The following is a 19,106-nucleotide window of genomic DNA, read 5'->3' on the forward strand; positions in this document are numbered from 1 at the left end:
TTTGATATCTTTTAACATCGGGAAGAATCAAGTGTTTATTGTGCAGCATTTCCTTAACACAAGAATGTTGCAATACCTGCTGTTACAAAAAATGTTGCAAAGTAAATTAACAGAAAGACACAAAGATTATGTGTTATAACAGAACTGTGTAAAAGAAATTTCCCAACCTTCAACAAAACACAACCATATTGAAAAGAGTTTCTATTTAGCGGCCAACTTAGATTAATATATATTCTAGTTTTTCTTTTTCTCATTTTAGGGAAATGAAGAAAACAGTAAAAGTGGTCTAAAATAGTCAATGCAGAAACACATTAATAGAAATTAATTTCAATTCCTAGATATTAATTTCAAAATAAGGCACAATTTCAATAGTAAGAGGTAGAAATCTTGCAGTGAATTTGGCCTGACACAAAAGAACACATTTTAAAGGTAAACTGCTAGAAGTCGTCATCAATATTACTGTATATGATTGTTTAACACTTCAAAACTCAGGTGCTTAAAGTTTACAAAAATAAGGCTTGTCATTATCCACACAAAGCCTATTGTCTGTCACAAATTAAATTAAAGCACGTTTACAGTAGATCATTTCCCACCTCACAATCAAACTCTTCATCAGTTATCTACTCTAGCCTCAACAAGACTGAAGTTAGCAGTTAATAAAGCCATTTGGCAATAGATTTAGTGCATACTTTCCAAAAATGTGATGTATGGCAATGCAGTGCTTTTGAGAAATTACTAAATTGTGGTAATGTATTTGGCACAGAGAGTCTGTTCACTTTCTATTGTCTGCATATGAGGAATTTTGTTTTCGATTCTACTTTTAAGGCACGTCAGTTCTGTAGATTTTCCTACATTATGTGATTGTGCATTGAAGACATGGAATGAAGTAAATTCCATCCGTTTCATAAATGTAAAAACTGCAGCTGGTGTTAAATCTGGTTTTCAGAATCTAATTTGGAGAAATTAGCGAGATAATTCTGCAGATGTGCAAGGAACTTTTACACTTAGGGTTACGTTTAGAATTTGCATCCAAAGAAAATAAAAATAAATAACTTTTTTTCAAACATGAAAAAACACACTAGCAAAGCACACCAATCCCAGGTCACAATTTAAACTCTTATGGAAAAGGAAATAGTGGAGCATATGAAACAGTCCACACAGGTGAGCCTCTCAGAAGCGTTAAAATGCCTTCGCCCTCAGTACGCGGGAGGCTGATACCCTCCCTGTCCCGCAGGACTGGCAGCAAATGGGGACTGCTGGTAACCCTCTGGAGCACCAGTATATGCTGAAGGGTACGGGGAAGTGTGGTCAGTGGTTGGATCATTGTAGCCTAGGCCAATCTCATCTATCCCTTGGCGGTATCGTTGTAATGCGAACACGGTAAGCGCAGCCTTGAGAAAAAAGCGTGAAACTTGTTTCAGTTTATCAAATATACAAGGAGACCATTAGGCAGAAACAGGAAGTGAGATGTGCTCACCCAGGTGGCAGTGGAGAAGAAGGAAAAGGCCACCACAGCTTGAGCTGCATCAGCTGGGACGGCTTTTTGATCAGTGTGAGACCACTGATTGGCTAGGACGCAGAAACACACAAACCACAAGAACGTCCAAACTCCTGATGAGAAAGCAGAGAGAAACAAAGGGTTTATTGACCCAAAAGTGAAAATTCTGTCATCATTTACTCAACCCCAAACGACTTTTGTCTTCAAAAACACAAATGAAGATATTTTTAATATGAGAAGAAACTTCCTGAGATGTTTCTGTCCCTCCACTGAAATTACATGCAACAAAAACTTTTTCATAAAGACAAACTAATCCATACAAATAATTTGTTGTAATGCGTGATGAATGCACATGTGATACCATATTTGATGCACACGTGTTGATCGTTAAAAGTCAAATAAACCCCTTAATTTGAATCTTTTCATCATATAAAGTGATCAAACCGCCCGTATGGCCTTTTTGGATCTGCTATGTTTTGGTTGTGCAAACTTTCAACGGATGGAAACCGCTCACCAAATAAAAATGGGTAAATAATGACTTTTCATCTTTGGGTGAGCACATGAGTAACAGAAATTATGGCTCTGTTTCAAACCATAACGAGCATTTAAGTCATCATAAGTGTGCTTCAGACATGAAGCTGGCAACCTTGCTTTGTCCACCAAGACATCTCTGCATGTATCCTTCATAGAGAAGTTAATGAGCTCCATTTAAAAAGAGTTAGCCTGTTAGACAATTATAAATATACTTGTATTTCATTAAATACTGAAAAGTATTGATAAAAAAAATAAGGCCACTTTTTGTCATTGAGACACTATTTATTATGGTTTAAAAAAAAAAAAAAAGAAAGAAAAGACTGTTTTACCCAATAGTTGTGTGTACTGTGTATTTTAATGCTCACTGGAGTATCGGGGTCATTCCTGTGTTCCCCAGATTTATATGGCACATGAGCAACGCATGCCTATGTTCACCAGGCTATAAAGTATGTTCTAATCACTCAAAGACCCAATTATCATGTGGTTTTGAATAAATAAGCCAGCATTTATAGAGGGGTCTCTATCTGTGTTGTTCAGTTGAACTGTATTAAATTGTACTTAAATTGGGTTAGGGAAAATGTGTCTTGACCTTTTAAAAAGTTTACTTAATGTATGTTACCAGGCCATTGAACTGGGGAACATAGTACTCTTTTTTTTTTATGTGTATTATGTGCCATATATATCTGGAGAACATGGGACCTTGGGAACATAGGCATGCTCTGAGAGTATCATGTTGTTAGCTTAGCAACATGCTAACATCATGGAAACTCAGCTGGAATCGACTGCAACTTTTTATTTCCTATGTAGAAATTGTTCCACATCACCCAGTTGTGAAGTCCCATTACAAATATGATGCCAACATTTTTGTCTTGGAACTGCCTGGTTGCTAGTACTTTTTTAAAATCTGGTTGCCCTAATAAGAGTTATGAACACCACAACTGTGCCAAACACAATCGAACCCAATTAGAACTTGCACTCTGATTACTTGAGCTCTTCTCACAACTTTGACATGGCACTGGAGATGTCCACATATAGTTGGCAAAAGTCATGGATGCCAGCTCTCAGTGAACATGAATTTAGGTCGCTTTGCCGTTGCATTCGCTGGCAGTGTGAACTGAGCTTTCGATGCTCACTAGGTTTTAGATCCAAGCAAATACGGGGCTTTTAGACACTGTACTATAAATAGATGCATTCTGCAATTAAACTTAAAGTGACTGATAAAAACAAAAATCTGTAATAATCCTTACCAGAGAAACAAAGATCACCCAGCACAATGCGTTTTCGGTCATTGGCATTGCTGATCTGGGGGAAGTAGGCATCCAGCACAATTAAAACAACACAGGCCAGGAAAGCAAAAATTCCAACAACAAGTCCATAGTTGCAAGCACTATCATTCTGATTGAACATGCATTTAGTGACGTCCTGATGCTTTTCATTTATGTAGCCTTCAGAAATGATGGTAGCAAACACCACAATGGCGAAGAGCTGTGTTGGAAAGAAACAGAATTAGTGACAACAGCAGAATCTCTTTAATAATGCATCATTCACAGTTGTAATCACACACACACTCACCAAAGAAACTACTATTGAGAGCGTTTTCAGAGAACAGTGTCATGTTTGAATGGGAGGCGTGACGCTCTCACAAGATCTACTTGGGTTATCAAAAAAACTATATAAGGCTGTATATCTACACAGCAAAAGAATTAGGTCAGTGATTCAGCCATTTAGGCCCCTACAACTGCTTCAAAAATGCTGTCAAAAGATTTAACATTTAAAATTTAATATATATATTTTTAGTTTAAAATGTGTGCTGTCATTCTCTTCCTTAAAACACAAAACAAAAACATTCATTTGCAGTAGATAAAAAAAAAAAATAGTGACCATTGTAAATGGTTTAGAAAAGAAAAACACGCAAACTAGCTGCATGAAACTAAGTATTACAGAGCTGTGCCATGTTGAAATCTATCTTGATTTTACCCGTGTTAACAAATCACATGATGCAGACCTCAACAACAAACTCCTAAACTACTACTACTGCTGCTGCTGCTGCTGCTGCTGCCATATGGTCTGTGTTTTGCAACTCGTGACAGCAGAATTTTGTTTTGCGATTACCTTCCGTTAAACTAACACAGTTTGAGGCCAGCCAGATTATTACAGACCTTCATCGAGTAGTAGGAGCACTAGCTCGATTAGCTAACGATGACTTTGATCTCGCTCACCCAACTGAAGAGCCTGGTGATAGTCTGCGGTCGCTTTATAAAGCTCCAGAAGTCAAAGGCTCCGCCGGCCAGCGATGCACCGTAAGCACTCGTCTCCATGTCCGCGGTCGTGAGACTCTAGCCCCTCTTTATTTGTCAGCGCTTCGGCAAATTGTCCAGCTTGATGATATGCTATTTACTTTCACAATTGTTTCCTGAAAGTACCGCACCACCCTTCAAGGAAGTACACGTCACGTCAGAACGAACTTTCCCAAATTATAATATTTGAACCGCCCCTCTTTTAGAGACGACCCCTATCTATCATATTAATAGTTAATATAGGCTGTCCTTCTGTTGATCTAGTGCTCCACCAGTCCTGCGGGCTTCAGTACTCAGCAGCTGTTGACATATGGGCATGCTTAAATATTTATGAGTGTAAAGACGTTTGCAGTGTTGTGCTGTTTGTTCGGGTGTAGTCCTGATGTTTCATCGCTTGGCACACAAGGGTTTGCCCCTGAGTTTACACAGCTCTGTGATCTAACTGCAGAAGCAGCTCATTGTTTGAGAGTTGACCACGTGGCCTCAGTCTGCAGGGACTCAGTTTTTAGTTTTAGACTCAGTTAAAACACAATAGAAAATGTAATGGATATAATGGGAATTGTATTGGTTTTAATGGGAAATATGATGGTGTCTACTGGTATGTGATGGATTCTATTGGTGGGATGTTAAGTTTTATTGGAAAAATGCCCAAAACACACTACAAAAAGGAAATTTGTAATGGTTTTACTGGAAAAAGCTAATGGTTCATTTTAATGGAAACCACTGGAATTTCTGTGATGGTTTCTACTGGGCTTCCATTGTTTTGTTTTTGTTTTTTAGCAGGGACACGCACTTTACCGAAATACTTTATTTTTGTTTGTTTGTTGTACTTTTAATGATTCTTTCAGAACTCTGAAAGTGTATAAGTATCAAGTCCTCTAGGTGGCGCAATTGGTCTACTTTTAATTTAAATGTTCACCTAAAAATGATTATCCTTCATAGCACGATGTCTTCCAAACCTGAAATAATTTCTGCAGTGAAATACATCAGAATAATGATATTTCGTTATTTTGTCTAGTCAAAATACTTACTTTTTATACTTACAAGTAAAAGTGATACTCACTTACTTTTACTTTGTCTAGTCAAAATGTTCTATATATAGCCATATTGCGTGTGTGTGTGTGTGTGTGCGCGCGCGTGTGTGTGTTCCATAGATGAAAGAAAGTCATACAGGTTTGGAATGGCATATAAGTAGCTAATGATAGGAATGAAAAATTTTCGGTGAAACTATCTGTACCAACTATCCCTAGCTACATCAGTACAGTGGACCCATGTTAGCCACAATTTAAAATGTATTAATTGTGTTTGTTTTTACATAGTATATACACACACACACACACATATATATATATATATATATATATATATATATAGCATGAGCACACTTTTCGATCAAAACATCCCACAAAGTGATGTTTGTTAATATGATTCAAAATATGTTTTCAGAAACAGATGCAAAGCTGAGTTGCACAAAACTGTGAGTGAATGTTTGCTGTGTAGATGGAGATGCTCTCTGACAGACAAAGAGGATTTCATTCAGTAGAAAATTATTTAAGATACATGTTTTAAATCAGGCTTATTGCAGATAGTAATGGGAGCCATTATAAAATACATTTACAGTACATTACCAAACTCAAACTCAAATCCATGCCGTTTATAATTATAGCTATCTAATGTGATGTTAAAGGTTGCGATGAAAATATGACAAGGCCATGAGGTCGGTATAACATGAGTCTGTTATAGCTGACATTTTCAGATGAAGCCTGAGTTAGCAGTCTCTACCATGGTAAGGCGTCTGTTTACAATTTCACATACCACACTGTAATGTAAAATACCTGTCTCCCTATACACAGTGTTGTTTGTGATAATAGTACCAAACCAAAAAACAAACAAACAACAACAACCAAAAAAACCAAAAAAAACCAAGAGAAAATTGTAAGACGTCAGCCCCTTCTTGTTTCTTCCTCTCTGCATGTAGCCTGTGGTTTGTCACTTAGTATGTAGTCTGTCAACTGTGAAAATGTTTCTGCTTATTCGCAGAAGTACCAGTCACTTTTTATACATATGACAACTCTGAACAGTGTATTTTCTTCTTAGACTGTGCTGGAAACTTCGCGTAGCAGCAACTGTTTAGGTGAGTATCGCAATCGGTGGTACTTTATCAGAACAGCTGAGACATCTGCTTTATCTGTCTGAGATGAGTGTTGTTGAATAAACAGCTCAAGTGGGTTAATAGGAAAACTAAAATTAGATCTACTGTGATAGTATACTTTAGCATACTTTATAAAAGAGTACGTATTAAAAGAATATACTTAATATACTGAATGTAATGTTTGCAGACCATTTTTTGCATGTTAACTTCAATTAAATGAAAATGTACTATAGTTTAAATGTATATTAAAGACAGGTAATTGAATATACAAAGGCATTTATGCTAAAGCTATAACATTCTTTAATGTAATTTGTAATGATTAGCATTATTTAACTAAATTTTAACAACAAATAAAACACTAGAGATACATTTTAATCAAGTACTTTACATGTGTGTTACTATGTTAGTCAACACATCAAAATAAGCGTACTTCTTTAAAGCATGACAAAATATTCCTTAAACAGTGATTTCAAATGTGTTTTAAAGTAAAACTTTAAACATGGACTTTAGTCACATTAGGTTAGGTCTTAAAGCACGCTTATAGTGCATTAATATTATAGTATCGTACTGTTTAAAAATATATATATATACTTTTAAGAGTTGACTACAAGCGTACATTTAATACAATTAAGTGCACTTCTTTTTTAAAAGAGTAGTTTAATGTAAGGAATTGACAATTATTTAAAATATATTTTTTAGAGAATGTTTATTATGTTATGGCATCTTACGATGTTAATTTTGACATAAATGAAAGACACACCTTTTGTTTTTATTGTTCATTTATGTAGTTTATAAGTAAGAATGCTCTGAAAAATAAATCCCAAGCAAATATTGCCTTTTAATACGAAAATTCATTTCTGATATTGCTTATTACCCATCACAACATTTTCTGCTCTGATACACACAGCTCTAGACAGTCTGGATGGCTGCATCACAGATCATGGAGATGACTTCCAGTGAAGATGAAGACCAAGACCTGATTGAGCTTGAGGCTATTAGGAGACCATACAGAGCAGTGAAATGTGAGTACTACACCGCGTACAGACAGCCTGGCGTAAATCCCATTGGGAAGAAATAACTTGTTTTAACTCTAACTTCTAACTTTTTTCTGTTTGTAGTTGATCTGACACATGCAAATCAAGAAGACTTAGAAGCTCAGCGCTACCATGAGCCCAAACACACGAATGCCCTGTACAGGAATAGCTGGTCCTCTTCAACCCAGAGGGTCCTGTCCTCCATGCCTAGCCGCTCTATCAGTAAGAAAATGTTTTGATGCTGTATTTCAGATTTGCACACTTTAAAATGAATAAAATCATAGCTGTTTCACTAAAATATGCTCTTGTGGCTGTAACACTGGTCCCAAACAAAAATGTATGAATTTTATTGCATTATATAACAAAATAATAGTATATGCAAACAAACCCTTATGAAAAAGAGCATACTTTTAGCTAGTGCTGTCAAATGATTAATCGCATCCAAAATAAAAGTTTTTGTTCACGTAATAGCCTATATGTGTGTGTGCTGTGTATATTCATTATGTATATATAAATACACACACATGCATGTATATATTTAAGAAAAAATATGTTATATTTGTATATTAAATATATTTAGCCTGTATATAATATACATTATATAAATATAAATATATACATGTAAATAATTTCAAAATATATACTGTAAGGGTGTGTATTACATACTAAATATACACAGTACACACACATATATTATGTAAACAAAAACTTATATTTTGAATGCGATTAATCGCAGTTAATTGTTTGACAGCATACTTTTAAATAGAGTGCTGATTACGGAAATAAAATAATTAAGTGTGACCTGAATGTCATGTTTTTGGACTCTTAGTTGCAAGTTATTTACAATTATATGAAAATGTGTTTAGTTAAACTAAAAAATACTTTTTTTTGCAAGAGATGTGAGGCATTTTGTGTGTGCAATTCTTGGATTTGTGTGTAAAGTTTTGAAAAAAAAAGATTTTTGCTAATTTGGTGATTTTTAGTGGTTGTTCTCCTGAAGTTCACACAGGTGTTCTACCACTTTTTTTTCTTTTCAAATGCAATCCCAATTGCACATTGTATTGAATGGTACTTGTAGTTGTACTTGTAGCAATAGCTGTAATATAGCTATTGCACATTGAGATACAGAAGAGCAGAGACTTCTCCACTAACAATGTGTTTATTAACTCCAGTTTCCAGAGCACAATGTCAATTTATGATCCTTTTTTGCAGGATTTAATCAGTCGACTGCGCTCTCCCGATCCACCAAGATGCGAAGAAGACGACCTCTTAGCATTGTGTCCACCGCTCACTGCGCTACAGACCAGGACGTCTTCAGAGGGCAGGAGGATTGCGACGATGATGGTTTGCAGCAGTAAAACACTCACAATGCCAACTATTTGAAGCAAATATGACTCATATCATGAATAATGGGTTACGTCTTGATCTTTAAAGATAAGAGCGTTTTATACTGTAACTTTCAGAACTTCCTCCTCACTAACAATGAAACTACACTGCAACAACCACTTGTTCCATACTTCCCTAATTTAATTTTACTTAAATGTCTTAAAGGCAAAGCAACAAGAAACAGGCTGTTTACAGAAAAATATGGAGAAAATAACCTCTATTATTAGAGACCTCTAACACTTTGTTTCTGTATTCTGATTCTAGTGACCCAAAATGAAGACCTGCTAAACAAGCTACAAGGTTTGTCTGCTGGTGAATGTGTGCGTGTGTTGCGTGAAATGTCCCTTACTGTCTCGGAGAAGCGCCAGATCAGGTATAGAATTCAGTGTACTACTCACTTTTAGACAGCGTTATTACATCTTTAAAAGAGTGCAATAATTCATTTGTTCTTTGTGTCAAAATTGGTTCATTTCTTTGTATCTTATCTAAATGTGTCTTTTTAGAGCTTGGGTTGTCTGTTGGGATGCTGGACAGCCTCTCTCTGCTAACAGAGCCCTGTGCTGCCATCAGTTTAAAAGTTTCATCAGTTTCTTGAAGGTGAATGTCTTCTTGCACAGTAACATTAAGATCGATATTAAAGGGTTAGTCCACCCCGAAATGAAAATTTTGTCATTAATCACTTACCCCCATGTCCTTCCAAACCTGTAAAAGCTTCTTTCATCTTCGGAACACAATTTAAGATATTTTGGATGAAAACCGGGACGAAAGACTTTGTCAGAATAGTCCATCTGCCATCAGTGGTTCAATCTGAATTTTATGAAGCGATGAGAATACTTTTTGTACGCAAAAACCCCCCAAAAATAATGACTTTATTCAACAATTCGTCTCCTCTGCGTTAGCGTAGCGCCATTTTGGAGAATATCCGCTGGACGCAAACTGCGTATGCTCTTCACAGATACGTCTTCTACGTGTATTTATGCTTTGATTTGAACGAAAACAGCGTATCCGTGTGGTGCGGCTGACACAGAACAGCGTACGCAGTTTGCGTAAATAAATGTCTTTAATAGTCTTTAATACCAAGTAATGTTTTTGCAGTTAATCAAATATCAAATCAATGGGTTTTATCTACAATAATTTTTCAGTTTTCTCTCAAGGCTGATTTTATTCCTTCATTGCTTTAACATTCATCTATTCATACAAATAACCATTGAATATGGTATTTTTGAATATTTCAAATGTTTAATACTGAAATCAACTGTTCCTGGTTCATTAACCTGTATGCACACTTGTTTTTGCTGCGTAGGTTTTGTGTGGTGGCTGCTACAGTAGAGTCTCCCAGCAGAAATCCATAAAGCTCTGGCAGGGAGTCCTTAAAAACATCAGCGCTCACTTCGGCACCGGGATTCTGTCCTATTTCATCTTCCTCAGAAGACTGTTACATTACAACATCCTCCTCTTCCTCATCACCGGCCTTTTCCTGGTCCTACCACAAATCTCAAATCCTCCATCATCAAAAAACAAACCCGCAGCCACAGCTGACCTCTGGATGTTTACTGGCATGGTAATATATGTATATTTTAAAAAGTTGGTGCTTTGTATTAGGGTTTCCAGTTCATGGAAATTTAAGATGGCCCACATTTATATTACTTGGACTCTGAATGCTTTGATTTTTTGTTCCTCAACAGGGCATTCTCACAGACTCTGTGATGTTTTATGGCCACTATGCCAACTCCACCAATGGAAACTGCAAAGCGGAAATGAAACTGTGTCCAGAAAATTACAACATACCACTGGCGTATATTTTTACTATTGGAGCAGGCATGTTTATCACATGTGTAATGCTTGTTTACAGGTTTGTCTGTTTTCCTTATACATTGTGTTAATTCAATTTCACATAATTAGCTTGCTCTGTGATTAAGTCAGATTTTGTTCATCCTTTCAGGATATCTAAATCATTTGGAAGGAGTTTCCGCACATTCAAGACTACCAGTAACCTAGCTTTAAAGGTTTTCTGCTCTTGGGATTTTAAAGTCAGCAAGAAACGATCTGTTAAGTTGCAGTCGGGGAACATCTGCATTCAGCTGAAGGTTTGTGTTGACTCTTCATGTTAAAACTCATTTATGCTCCAGAGAAGTAATAATTGCAGTGAAAAATGGCATACACAAGCATGTTGGGATATTTGAATACATGTGTGCACAGTAAAGTCAGACAAAATGTCCTGGTTAAGGTCAACATAGTGATATGAATAAAAACGCGGGTTTAGCATATGAAACTAACACTAAAACTAAAAAAAATATCAGGGGTGGATAATTCATTCTAATAATTCATTCAGTTCATTTAAAAACAACCCAGGGTTGACCAAAGTGCTGTACAGATCAGAGTCATCGAATAAAAATACAAATTACAATCTCTCAAAGAACAAACAAAACACTAAAATAATAATTTTATCAGTTGTTTATTATTCATGCAACAATACATGCAACATTAATAAACATTGCTATATAGATGATAACTTTGTCTGGTGCTCTTATGAATGTTTTTAGCATGACTTTGTGAAAGTTTAACTTAATGTTTCTTCATGATTTTGGTCTGTGCTTGCCTTACCGAATGTGGTATCCTGTGCTGTCAGCAATAATTTGTCCATGGGCTTTGTTTAGATACTGTCAGTTTTGTGCTGACCGGTGCAGTTCTGCAAGATATTGCTATGAAAACAAATAAAAGCCATAAATAAATAAATAAATAATTAAAATAAACCAATTTTGGTCAAGTCTTTATAAGATAAGATAAAGATATTGCTAACCCTAAACTGCAGCTTCCACTTTATTAACTTTCTAAAGCGTCAAAAAGACAAGGCCAAAGAGGCTTATAATAGCTGGATCTGGCAACACGACGGAGGCTGCGCCTGTGCCCTCTCTCACAACTCTTTCAAGTATTGTTTTCTGGCATTGCTCTGATACTCTTATTTGCATTCATTTAATTTTTACACATAATCACAGCTTAAATGAAGAGTTGTCAGTTCAAGTCCACACTTCTCACTGAATCATGAGAGCATCACAGACACTGTGTCATTTCGAGTCATGAGCCAAACCCCACATGCCAAATCACTGTAACTTAGTGATTTATTTATTCACAGCTGCCGTCCATAACTTTTTTGGGTTAAAAATGATCCGAAATCAATATCTGAGCAAGTACATAACCAGCAAGTATTCAAAACTATCACCTTACTTTAGCCCGATTCACAACGGTTAGCTTATAATAATGTTTTCTAATTTGAGTGGTACGGGTAGGTTTCTGCGGGAAATTCGAGCATGGCACTGCATCATTACGTCATGTCTGTTTATGAAACACATGGGAATGAAATTAAATTATATTCCAGTTTTAAATGTGCTTCTGATTACAGATAGCCTGGGATTACACAGGATTTGTATTTTAAAGAAAACCAGTTCGAAGGGAGAATAGTTTGCTTTTTGGGTTAAAAGAATTTCTTAACATAAAATTCGAATGGTATGACAATTAGATATTAGACCGTACAGAAATTGAAATCAATCCACATTCACTCATTGACTCATTGTCACGCAATGCAGATGTTGTTAACATTAATAATTTGAGAATAAAGTATAACAATAATAATAATTTGCATGGTTAGATGTGATATAAGCTAACCGATCGTTAGATTTAATTACCATTGGAAGCGCAATTTATTGTAATTCTTTTTTCCTCAGTTGGTCAGAACAAATGTGGCAGACTTGTTACTTACTTGTTCAGATGGCAATATATGGTGAAAATTCTTATTTGGGTCATATATTCCAAGACGTAGGCTAGAATCTGTGATTCCTGAGTACAGTATTCACACCGGTGCGGTGACTGACTGCCACACATTCAACTGTGTTTGGCTGGATAGGACAAAATAAAAACAACCTCATTCGGAAAATAGAAACAAGATATTAACACATTTTTACTGATTTTGTAGAAGTAGTGCATCATATTTATGTTTTCATCAAAAGTTTATATAATAGAGTAGCTATGACAATTTTAGGACCTTATTATGAAAACTAGCAAAAGCTTATGTCATTTTCCTCAGTTCATGCATTTCATGGTCAACTTCCTGTTTGATGCATGCCCCATTTTAATTATGTGGTCTTATGCCTAGGACTCTGCAAAAAAAGTTTTTATTTTCACTCATTAGGTGAGAAAATAAATTCTGTATAGTTATACTATCCCATTTTACCTTATTGGGACAATCACCCTTAATTCACCTACCTCACTGAAATGTAAGGTTCTATGTATGTCTCCTACCACAGTTTTCTTTTGGATATTATGAATGTTGAGAAGATTCTGTACTTTATGATTAGGTTTTGTAAGTATCATAGTACTACATCCTTCTAAAGGAATGAATAGCTATTTAGAACAGTATTCTAAGGTCAATATCATGGTAACCCACTAATAATGACTCAAGTGTAACCAAATCCATTAGAAGGAATTACTATCCAAAACCTTGTTTCTCGTCAGTTAATAGCCGTTAGAATGTTAATATTGCGTTGCTCATTTGTTCCTGTGTTATTTATTAATGATGGAATAGTATTCTAATGTTAAAATACTTCCTCCAAACCCACTGCATAAGCTACAATTGTGTTTGGTGACACTGGTGGAGCATAAATGACACACTTTAACTATACGTAACATTAAGCTTAGATTTGAGTGATTCTATTTTTGTTTTAGGAGATGCTGTCGGAGCTCAGCTGCAAAAAACAGAAGAGAAACTTGTATTCAACTTTTGGCTGGTTGAGTCTACACTTTCTTGTATGGTCTATTTGCCTCCTTTGCATAGCTGCCTGCATGCTGGCTGTTTACTACTTACACCCTTACATTGACCAGGGCAGTTCCAAGGTAAGGGTCTGGTCATAGTCTTGAATAGACTATAGGAACGAAACAGGATGCTTAACACTTAAGAAATCACACAGTTCATGATAGAAAATACCAGTCACATCCTGTTCAGTTCACAGTTCACCAGTTATTTTTGCTGCCTCATTAAAATGCAAACAGCTGTCTGTTGGGCTGTTGCCTTATACTGATATAAAACTATGATTCTGTTGTCAAACTATGATTTCTGTTGTTGTGTTTTAGTTTATCCCTTGCAAATTTGAGAGAAATTTTGTGCTCATTCACAATACCATTCATGCAGTGTTGGGGAAAGTTACATTTAAAAGTAATGCATTACAATATTAGGTTACTCCCTAAAAAAGTAACTAATTCTATTACTTAGTTACTCTTTATGGAAAGAAATGCACTACATTTGCATTACTTTTTAAATTTGGGCGGGACTTGCTCCTTTGTTTTTAATTAAAAAATAATGTTTTATTTTTGGCAATTGTAAAAAGCCCTTTCAGACCAAAAGTGAAGTGAATAGAAACATTAGAGCAGCTCAATCAAACCTTTCAGTTGTGCTTCCGTTCTGGATTGCATAAAGAATAGGGTGCAGGAGAAGAAAGTTCAACTCTCTTTAGTAATAAAAAAAAATATATATTATTTTTTCCAAAGTCATTTTTGCTTCTTGGTTGAACTGGATCACCGAAGGTCAGTAGCAAAGACATTGGTAAATAAAATGGGATTAATAAATGCATAAAGTATATTTGTGTTATTTAACATATTTAATTATTGCAGGTTTGCGTCATATTTTGAGTTTGCATTTCACTGTTTTTATTCATTTTGAGGAACACTGAATCTGTTTTTGTGCAAGTGAGGTCGGGGATATACACTCTGGGTTTGGGCCAAAATTCAGAGCTTGGAGCCCTCCCTTTGGACAACACGCCAAACACGCATAACCTTTACTCTGTTTATTATATGTAAGTGTGAACTCGTGAAATGGGAACAGGAGAGCTGTCAGTCAATAAATGAGAAAACAAAGTAACTGGTGTTACTTATTTGAAAAAGTAACTCAAATATATATTTTTTGTAAATTAAAAAGTAATGCACTACTTTAGCAGTTCCTTGTTACTTGTAATGCATTATCCCCAACACTGCATTCAATTTATTCAAGTTATTCAAGTCCCCACAACTTACTAGTGATACATTTAGCAGGATACTGTACTTAGTTACACAGGAAAAAGTTTCTCAGAAGAAAAAAAAGATGTACAAAAGCTGGAATGCACACTTTAGGGGTAAATAAGCTACCTTTAACAAGTTACATAAGTAAGTTGTACCTTTATAAAACCTGCCCCAGTGTGCAAAAAGTTACAAAATACAAGTGTTTTAATTGTAAATGCAAATTTGTTTTATAGAAAAAAAAAATCTTGATTTCTTTGATGTCCTTCTTTTAGAACTAAAATAGAATACTTTATTTGATATATTGTGTGTTTATGTCTTTATCATATGTAGGTGAACTCTTTTCAGAAAGCCGTCGGCTTGCTGAAACTGCCTTTGGTCATGTCTTGCGTCAGCCATCTATTGCCTGGATTCTTCGACATGTTATCCAGGGTAGAGCATTACGACTCCCCGAGAACTCAGGTTTACGTGTCCATTGCAAGGTCAGGGAGGACAAAACTTCTTTTTTTTTTTTTTGCTTACCATTCATTCACTTAATATTTATTCACTTCCTGACTAATTCTGCTGTGAGCTAAGCTGCATTTCCTTTTAGTGCAGCATGAAACAAGTTTAACATGCTTCAGTGCTTTAAATATGTGCTGTTCACTCTAGTGTGACATTTTAATTTAGCATGACTCTTATCTTGAGAATTACTCAAACCTTTCAGAGACATTGTTTGTCTGTTTCAATAGCAAGCATCATTTACTACTGTGTATATATATACAGGTGCATCTCAATAAATTATAATGTCGTGGAAAAGTTCATTTATTTCAGTAATTCAACTCAAATTGTGAAACTCGTGTATTAAATAAATTCAATGCACACAGACTGAAGTAGTTTAAGTCTTTGGTTCTTTTAATTGTGATGATTTTGGTTCACATTTAACAAAAACCCACCAATTCACTATCTCAACAAATCAGAATATGGTGACATGCCGATCAGCTAATCAACTCAAAACACCTGCAAAGGTTTCCTGAGCCTTGAAAATGGTCTCTAAGTTTGGTTCACTAGGCTACACAATCATGGGGAAGACTGCTGATCTGACAGTTGTCCAGAAGACAATCATTGACACCCTTCACAAGGAGGGTAAGCCACAAACATTCATTGCCAAAGAAGCTGGCTGTTCACAGAGTGCTGTATCCAAGCATGTTAACAGAAAGTTGAGTGGAAGGAAAAAGTGTGGAAGAAAAAGATGCACAACCAACTGAGAGAACCGCAGCCTTATGAGGATTGTCAAGCAAAATCGATTCAAGAATTTGGGTGAACTTCACAAGGAATGGACTGAGGCTGGGGTCAAGGCATCAAGAGCCACCACACACAGACGTGTCAAGGAATTTGGCTACAGTTGTCGTATTCCTCTTGTTACGCCACTCCTGAACCACAGTCACTGCACCCGTTTACCAAGAAATTTTGGAGCACTTCATGCTTCCTTCTGCTGACTAGCTTTTTAAAGATGCTGATTTCATTTTCCAGCAGGATTTGGCACCTGCCTACACTGCCAAAAGCAGCAAAAGTTGGTTAAATGACCATGGTGTTGGTGTGCTTGACTGGCCAGCAAACTCACCAGACCTGAACCCCATAGAGAATCTATGAGGTATTGTCAAGAGGAAAATGAGAAACAAGAGACCCAACAATGCAGATGAGATGAAGGCCACTGTCAAAGAAACCTGTGCTTCCATACCACCTCAGCAGTGCCACAAACTGATCACCTCCATGCCACGCCGAATTGAGGCAGTAATTAAAGCAAAAGGAGCCCCTACCAAGTATTGAGTACATATACAGTAAATGAATATACTTTCCGGAAGGCCAACAATTCACTAAAAATTTAGTGATTTTTATTTGTCTTATGAAGTATTCTAATGTGTTGAGATAGCGAATTGGTGGGTTTTTGTTAAATGTGAGCCAAAATCATCACAATTAAAAGAACCAAAGACTTAAACTACTTCAGTCTGTGTGTACTGACTTTATTTAATACACGAGTTTCACAATTTGAGTTGAATTACTGAAATAAATGAACTTTTCCACGACATTCTAATTTATTGAGATGCACCTGTATATCACAAGCAGTTATTTTCATTTACATTTATATTATGCAATTCATACAGACAGTGATTTGAACTATAAGTGTTACGGCTGCAGACAGGTAGGCAACAGAAGTGGGTCCAAATGCAGTTTAGAATCCTTTAATGATAATCCACAGATAAATAGCTCTGAAATACATGACTGAACCAGGAAGGGGTCACCAGAAACACAGGAGGTAACACTTAGCAACAACTCACACAGACAATAGCAAACCGGGGCTTGATATACACAAACACAAGACCAAACAGGAAATGGAACACAGCTGAACCAGATAAACACTAATGAAAACACAGCATTATGGGAAATGGAGTCAATGACCAGAACAACAGGCAGGAACACAAAACAGAAACGCCCTCTAATGCCTCACAGTGGTGCAGGCAACTGGGCGTGACATAGGCATATGGTGGCTTAGGTGGGTCCAGTTGGATCAGTGGCCAGAGAGGAACTGGGTCTGAATTGGGTTCAGGGACCGGCCCTGGTTTGGAAAAGTCTTGGACTGAACTTGGCTTAGGACCAGAGACTTGAACTAGGCTTGGCTCCAGACTGGATTCTTGAACTGGACTTGGCTCCAGAATGGGTTCTTGAACTGGACTTGGCTCAGGAACAGAGACTTGAACTGGGCTTGGCTCCAGAATGGATTCTTGAACTGGACTTGGCTCAGGACCAGAGACTTGAACTAGGCTTGGCTCCAGAATGGATTCTTGAACTGGACTTGGCTCAGGAACGGATTCTTGAACTGGACTTGGCTCAGGAGCGGATTCTTGAACTGGACTTGGCTCAGAACAGAGACTTGAACTGGACTTGGCTCCAGAATGGATTCTTGAACTGGACTTGGCTCAGGAACGGATTCTTGAACTGGACTTGGCTCAGGAACAGAGACTTGAACTGGACTTGGCTCAGGAACAGAGACTTGAACTGGACTTGGCTCAGGAACAGAGACTTGAACTGGACTTGGCTCAGGAACAGAGACTTGAACTGGACTTGGCTCAGGAACAGAGACTTGAACTGGACTTGGTTCTGGAATGTATTCTTTGACTGGAGTTGGCTCAGGAACAGAGACTTGAACTAGGCTTGGCTCCAGAATGGATTCTTGAACTGGACTTGGCTCAGGAACAGAGACTTGAACTGGACTTGGCTCCAGAATGGACTCTCGGCCTGGATTTGGCTCCGGAGTAAGAGTACAGTGTACTGCCCAGACACACAACATAGCCACTGCCACGACTGGAAGCACTGCAGACAGAGGAACCACCTCTAGAAGCTCTACTGCTGAAGGCCTTAAGATGCCAGCTGCTCACTGACCTCAATGGTAGGTCCACCAAACTGGAAGTTAGCCTCAAACGCCCAGAGAAAGCCTTCTTCTCTCCAAATGCAGCACTCCTGACGACCGGGAACTCTGATTTGGGGTCCATGATGACCGGAAACTCTGGGGTGTCGTCCATGGTGGCTGAAGACATTATCATGGCTTTCATAATGGCTGGAGGCTCTGGTGTGGCGAACCGGACAGGGCAAGCAGCAACTCTAGCCAATGAGGTGGCAGATGAAGCAGCTCTGGCAGGAGTTGACTCTGGCTGTAACATGGCAGCCATCTTGGGAGCTGACTCTGGCTGTGGCATGGGAGTGGTGACGGACACTGGACTTGCAATCATCAGTGTGTGGCATGGTGGCAATCCTGTTCGGCCGGACTCCATGGCCACTGGAGCCCACAGCCTACTGCCCCCCTGCAAAAAATGTTTAGGGGAGACTTCCTCCTCCACAGTGAACTCAGATCCACAAAATAATAAAACAAAGTCAATATATTGTGCCAGGGACCAACCTGGATCCTCATCAGGCAAGTTGAGGCTGATATCCAAGTCAAGCCCACTCCAAAAACAGTCCGCAGCAAAGCATCATCACCAGGTACAAAGTGGCAATACGAAGAAACTCCTCCACATACGCTTCAATATTACGTCCCCTTTGATAAATGGAACAAAGTTTCTTTAAAGGGTCACAACAAGTACTTTGACGTGGGTGCATGATGAAAATTCCTGCTGGATCCTTTGTTG

General features: G+C 37.3%; 2 protein-coding genes across 4 annotated transcripts in view; one reads left to right on the forward strand and one right to left on the reverse strand.

Annotated features, from left to right (window-relative positions):
• On the reverse strand, positions 1-4,703 carry syngr2a (synaptogyrin 2a). Its single transcript, XM_058769175.1, has 4 exons — positions 4,252-4,703; positions 3,280-3,517; positions 1,478-1,611; positions 1-1,391 (listed from the first exon to the last, which is right to left on the reverse strand). The coding sequence occupies exons 1-4, from the start codon at positions 4,348-4,350 to the stop codon at positions 1,197-1,199; spliced, it is 666 nt and encodes a 221-aa protein (XP_058625158.1). The 5' UTR covers positions 4,351-4,703; the 3' UTR covers positions 1-1,196.
• The window catches only part of LOC131536325 (transmembrane channel-like protein 6), a 26,481-nt gene continuing 10,906 nt past the window's right edge, over positions 3,532-19,106 (forward strand). The window contains exons 1-12 of one of the 3 annotated variants that reach the window (XM_058769173.1): positions 3,532-4,097; positions 6,427-6,463; positions 7,389-7,503; positions 7,600-7,737; positions 8,728-8,859; positions 9,166-9,274; positions 9,405-9,498; positions 10,205-10,462; positions 10,587-10,753; positions 10,844-10,988; positions 13,621-13,788; positions 15,277-15,425. In XM_058769173.1, coding sequence (XP_058625156.1) covers positions 7,404-7,503; positions 7,600-7,737; positions 8,728-8,859; positions 9,166-9,274; positions 9,405-9,498; positions 10,205-10,462; positions 10,587-10,753; positions 10,844-10,988; positions 13,621-13,788; positions 15,277-15,425 — 1,460 coding nt within the window. In that variant the 5' untranslated portion in view covers positions 3,532-4,097; positions 6,427-6,463; positions 7,389-7,403. Of the gene's footprint in view, positions 4,098-5,799; positions 6,116-6,136; positions 6,464-7,388; positions 7,504-7,599; positions 7,738-8,727; positions 8,860-9,165; positions 9,275-9,404; positions 9,499-10,204; positions 10,463-10,586; positions 10,754-10,843; positions 10,989-13,620; positions 13,789-15,276; positions 15,426-19,106 lie in introns of those variants that run through there. The other 2 variants (XM_058769172.1, XM_058769171.1) reach the window with 2 other exon arrangements.

Source organism: Onychostoma macrolepis, chromosome 03 (assembly GCF_012432095.1).
Source record: "Onychostoma macrolepis isolate SWU-2019 chromosome 03, ASM1243209v1, whole genome shotgun sequence".
In the NCBI taxonomy this organism is placed as follows: Eukaryota; Metazoa; Chordata; class Actinopteri; order Cypriniformes; family Cyprinidae; genus Onychostoma; species Onychostoma macrolepis.

Bases quoted from the DNA above. Each gene is read 5' to 3' on its own strand.
- syngr2a (XM_058769175.1), bottom strand. From the start codon at position 4,350: ATGGAGACGAGTGCTTACGGTGCATCGCTGGCCGGCGGAGCCTTTGAC. The intron at 3,518-4,251 runs GTGAGCGAGATC...TTTCCAACACAG, and splicing joins TCACCAGGCTCTTCAGTTGG to CTCTTCGCCATTGTGGTGTT. The intron at 1,612-3,279 runs GTAAGGATTATT...CTTTCTCATCAG, and splicing joins GGGTGATCTTTGTTTCTCTG to GAGTTTGGACGTTCTTGTGG.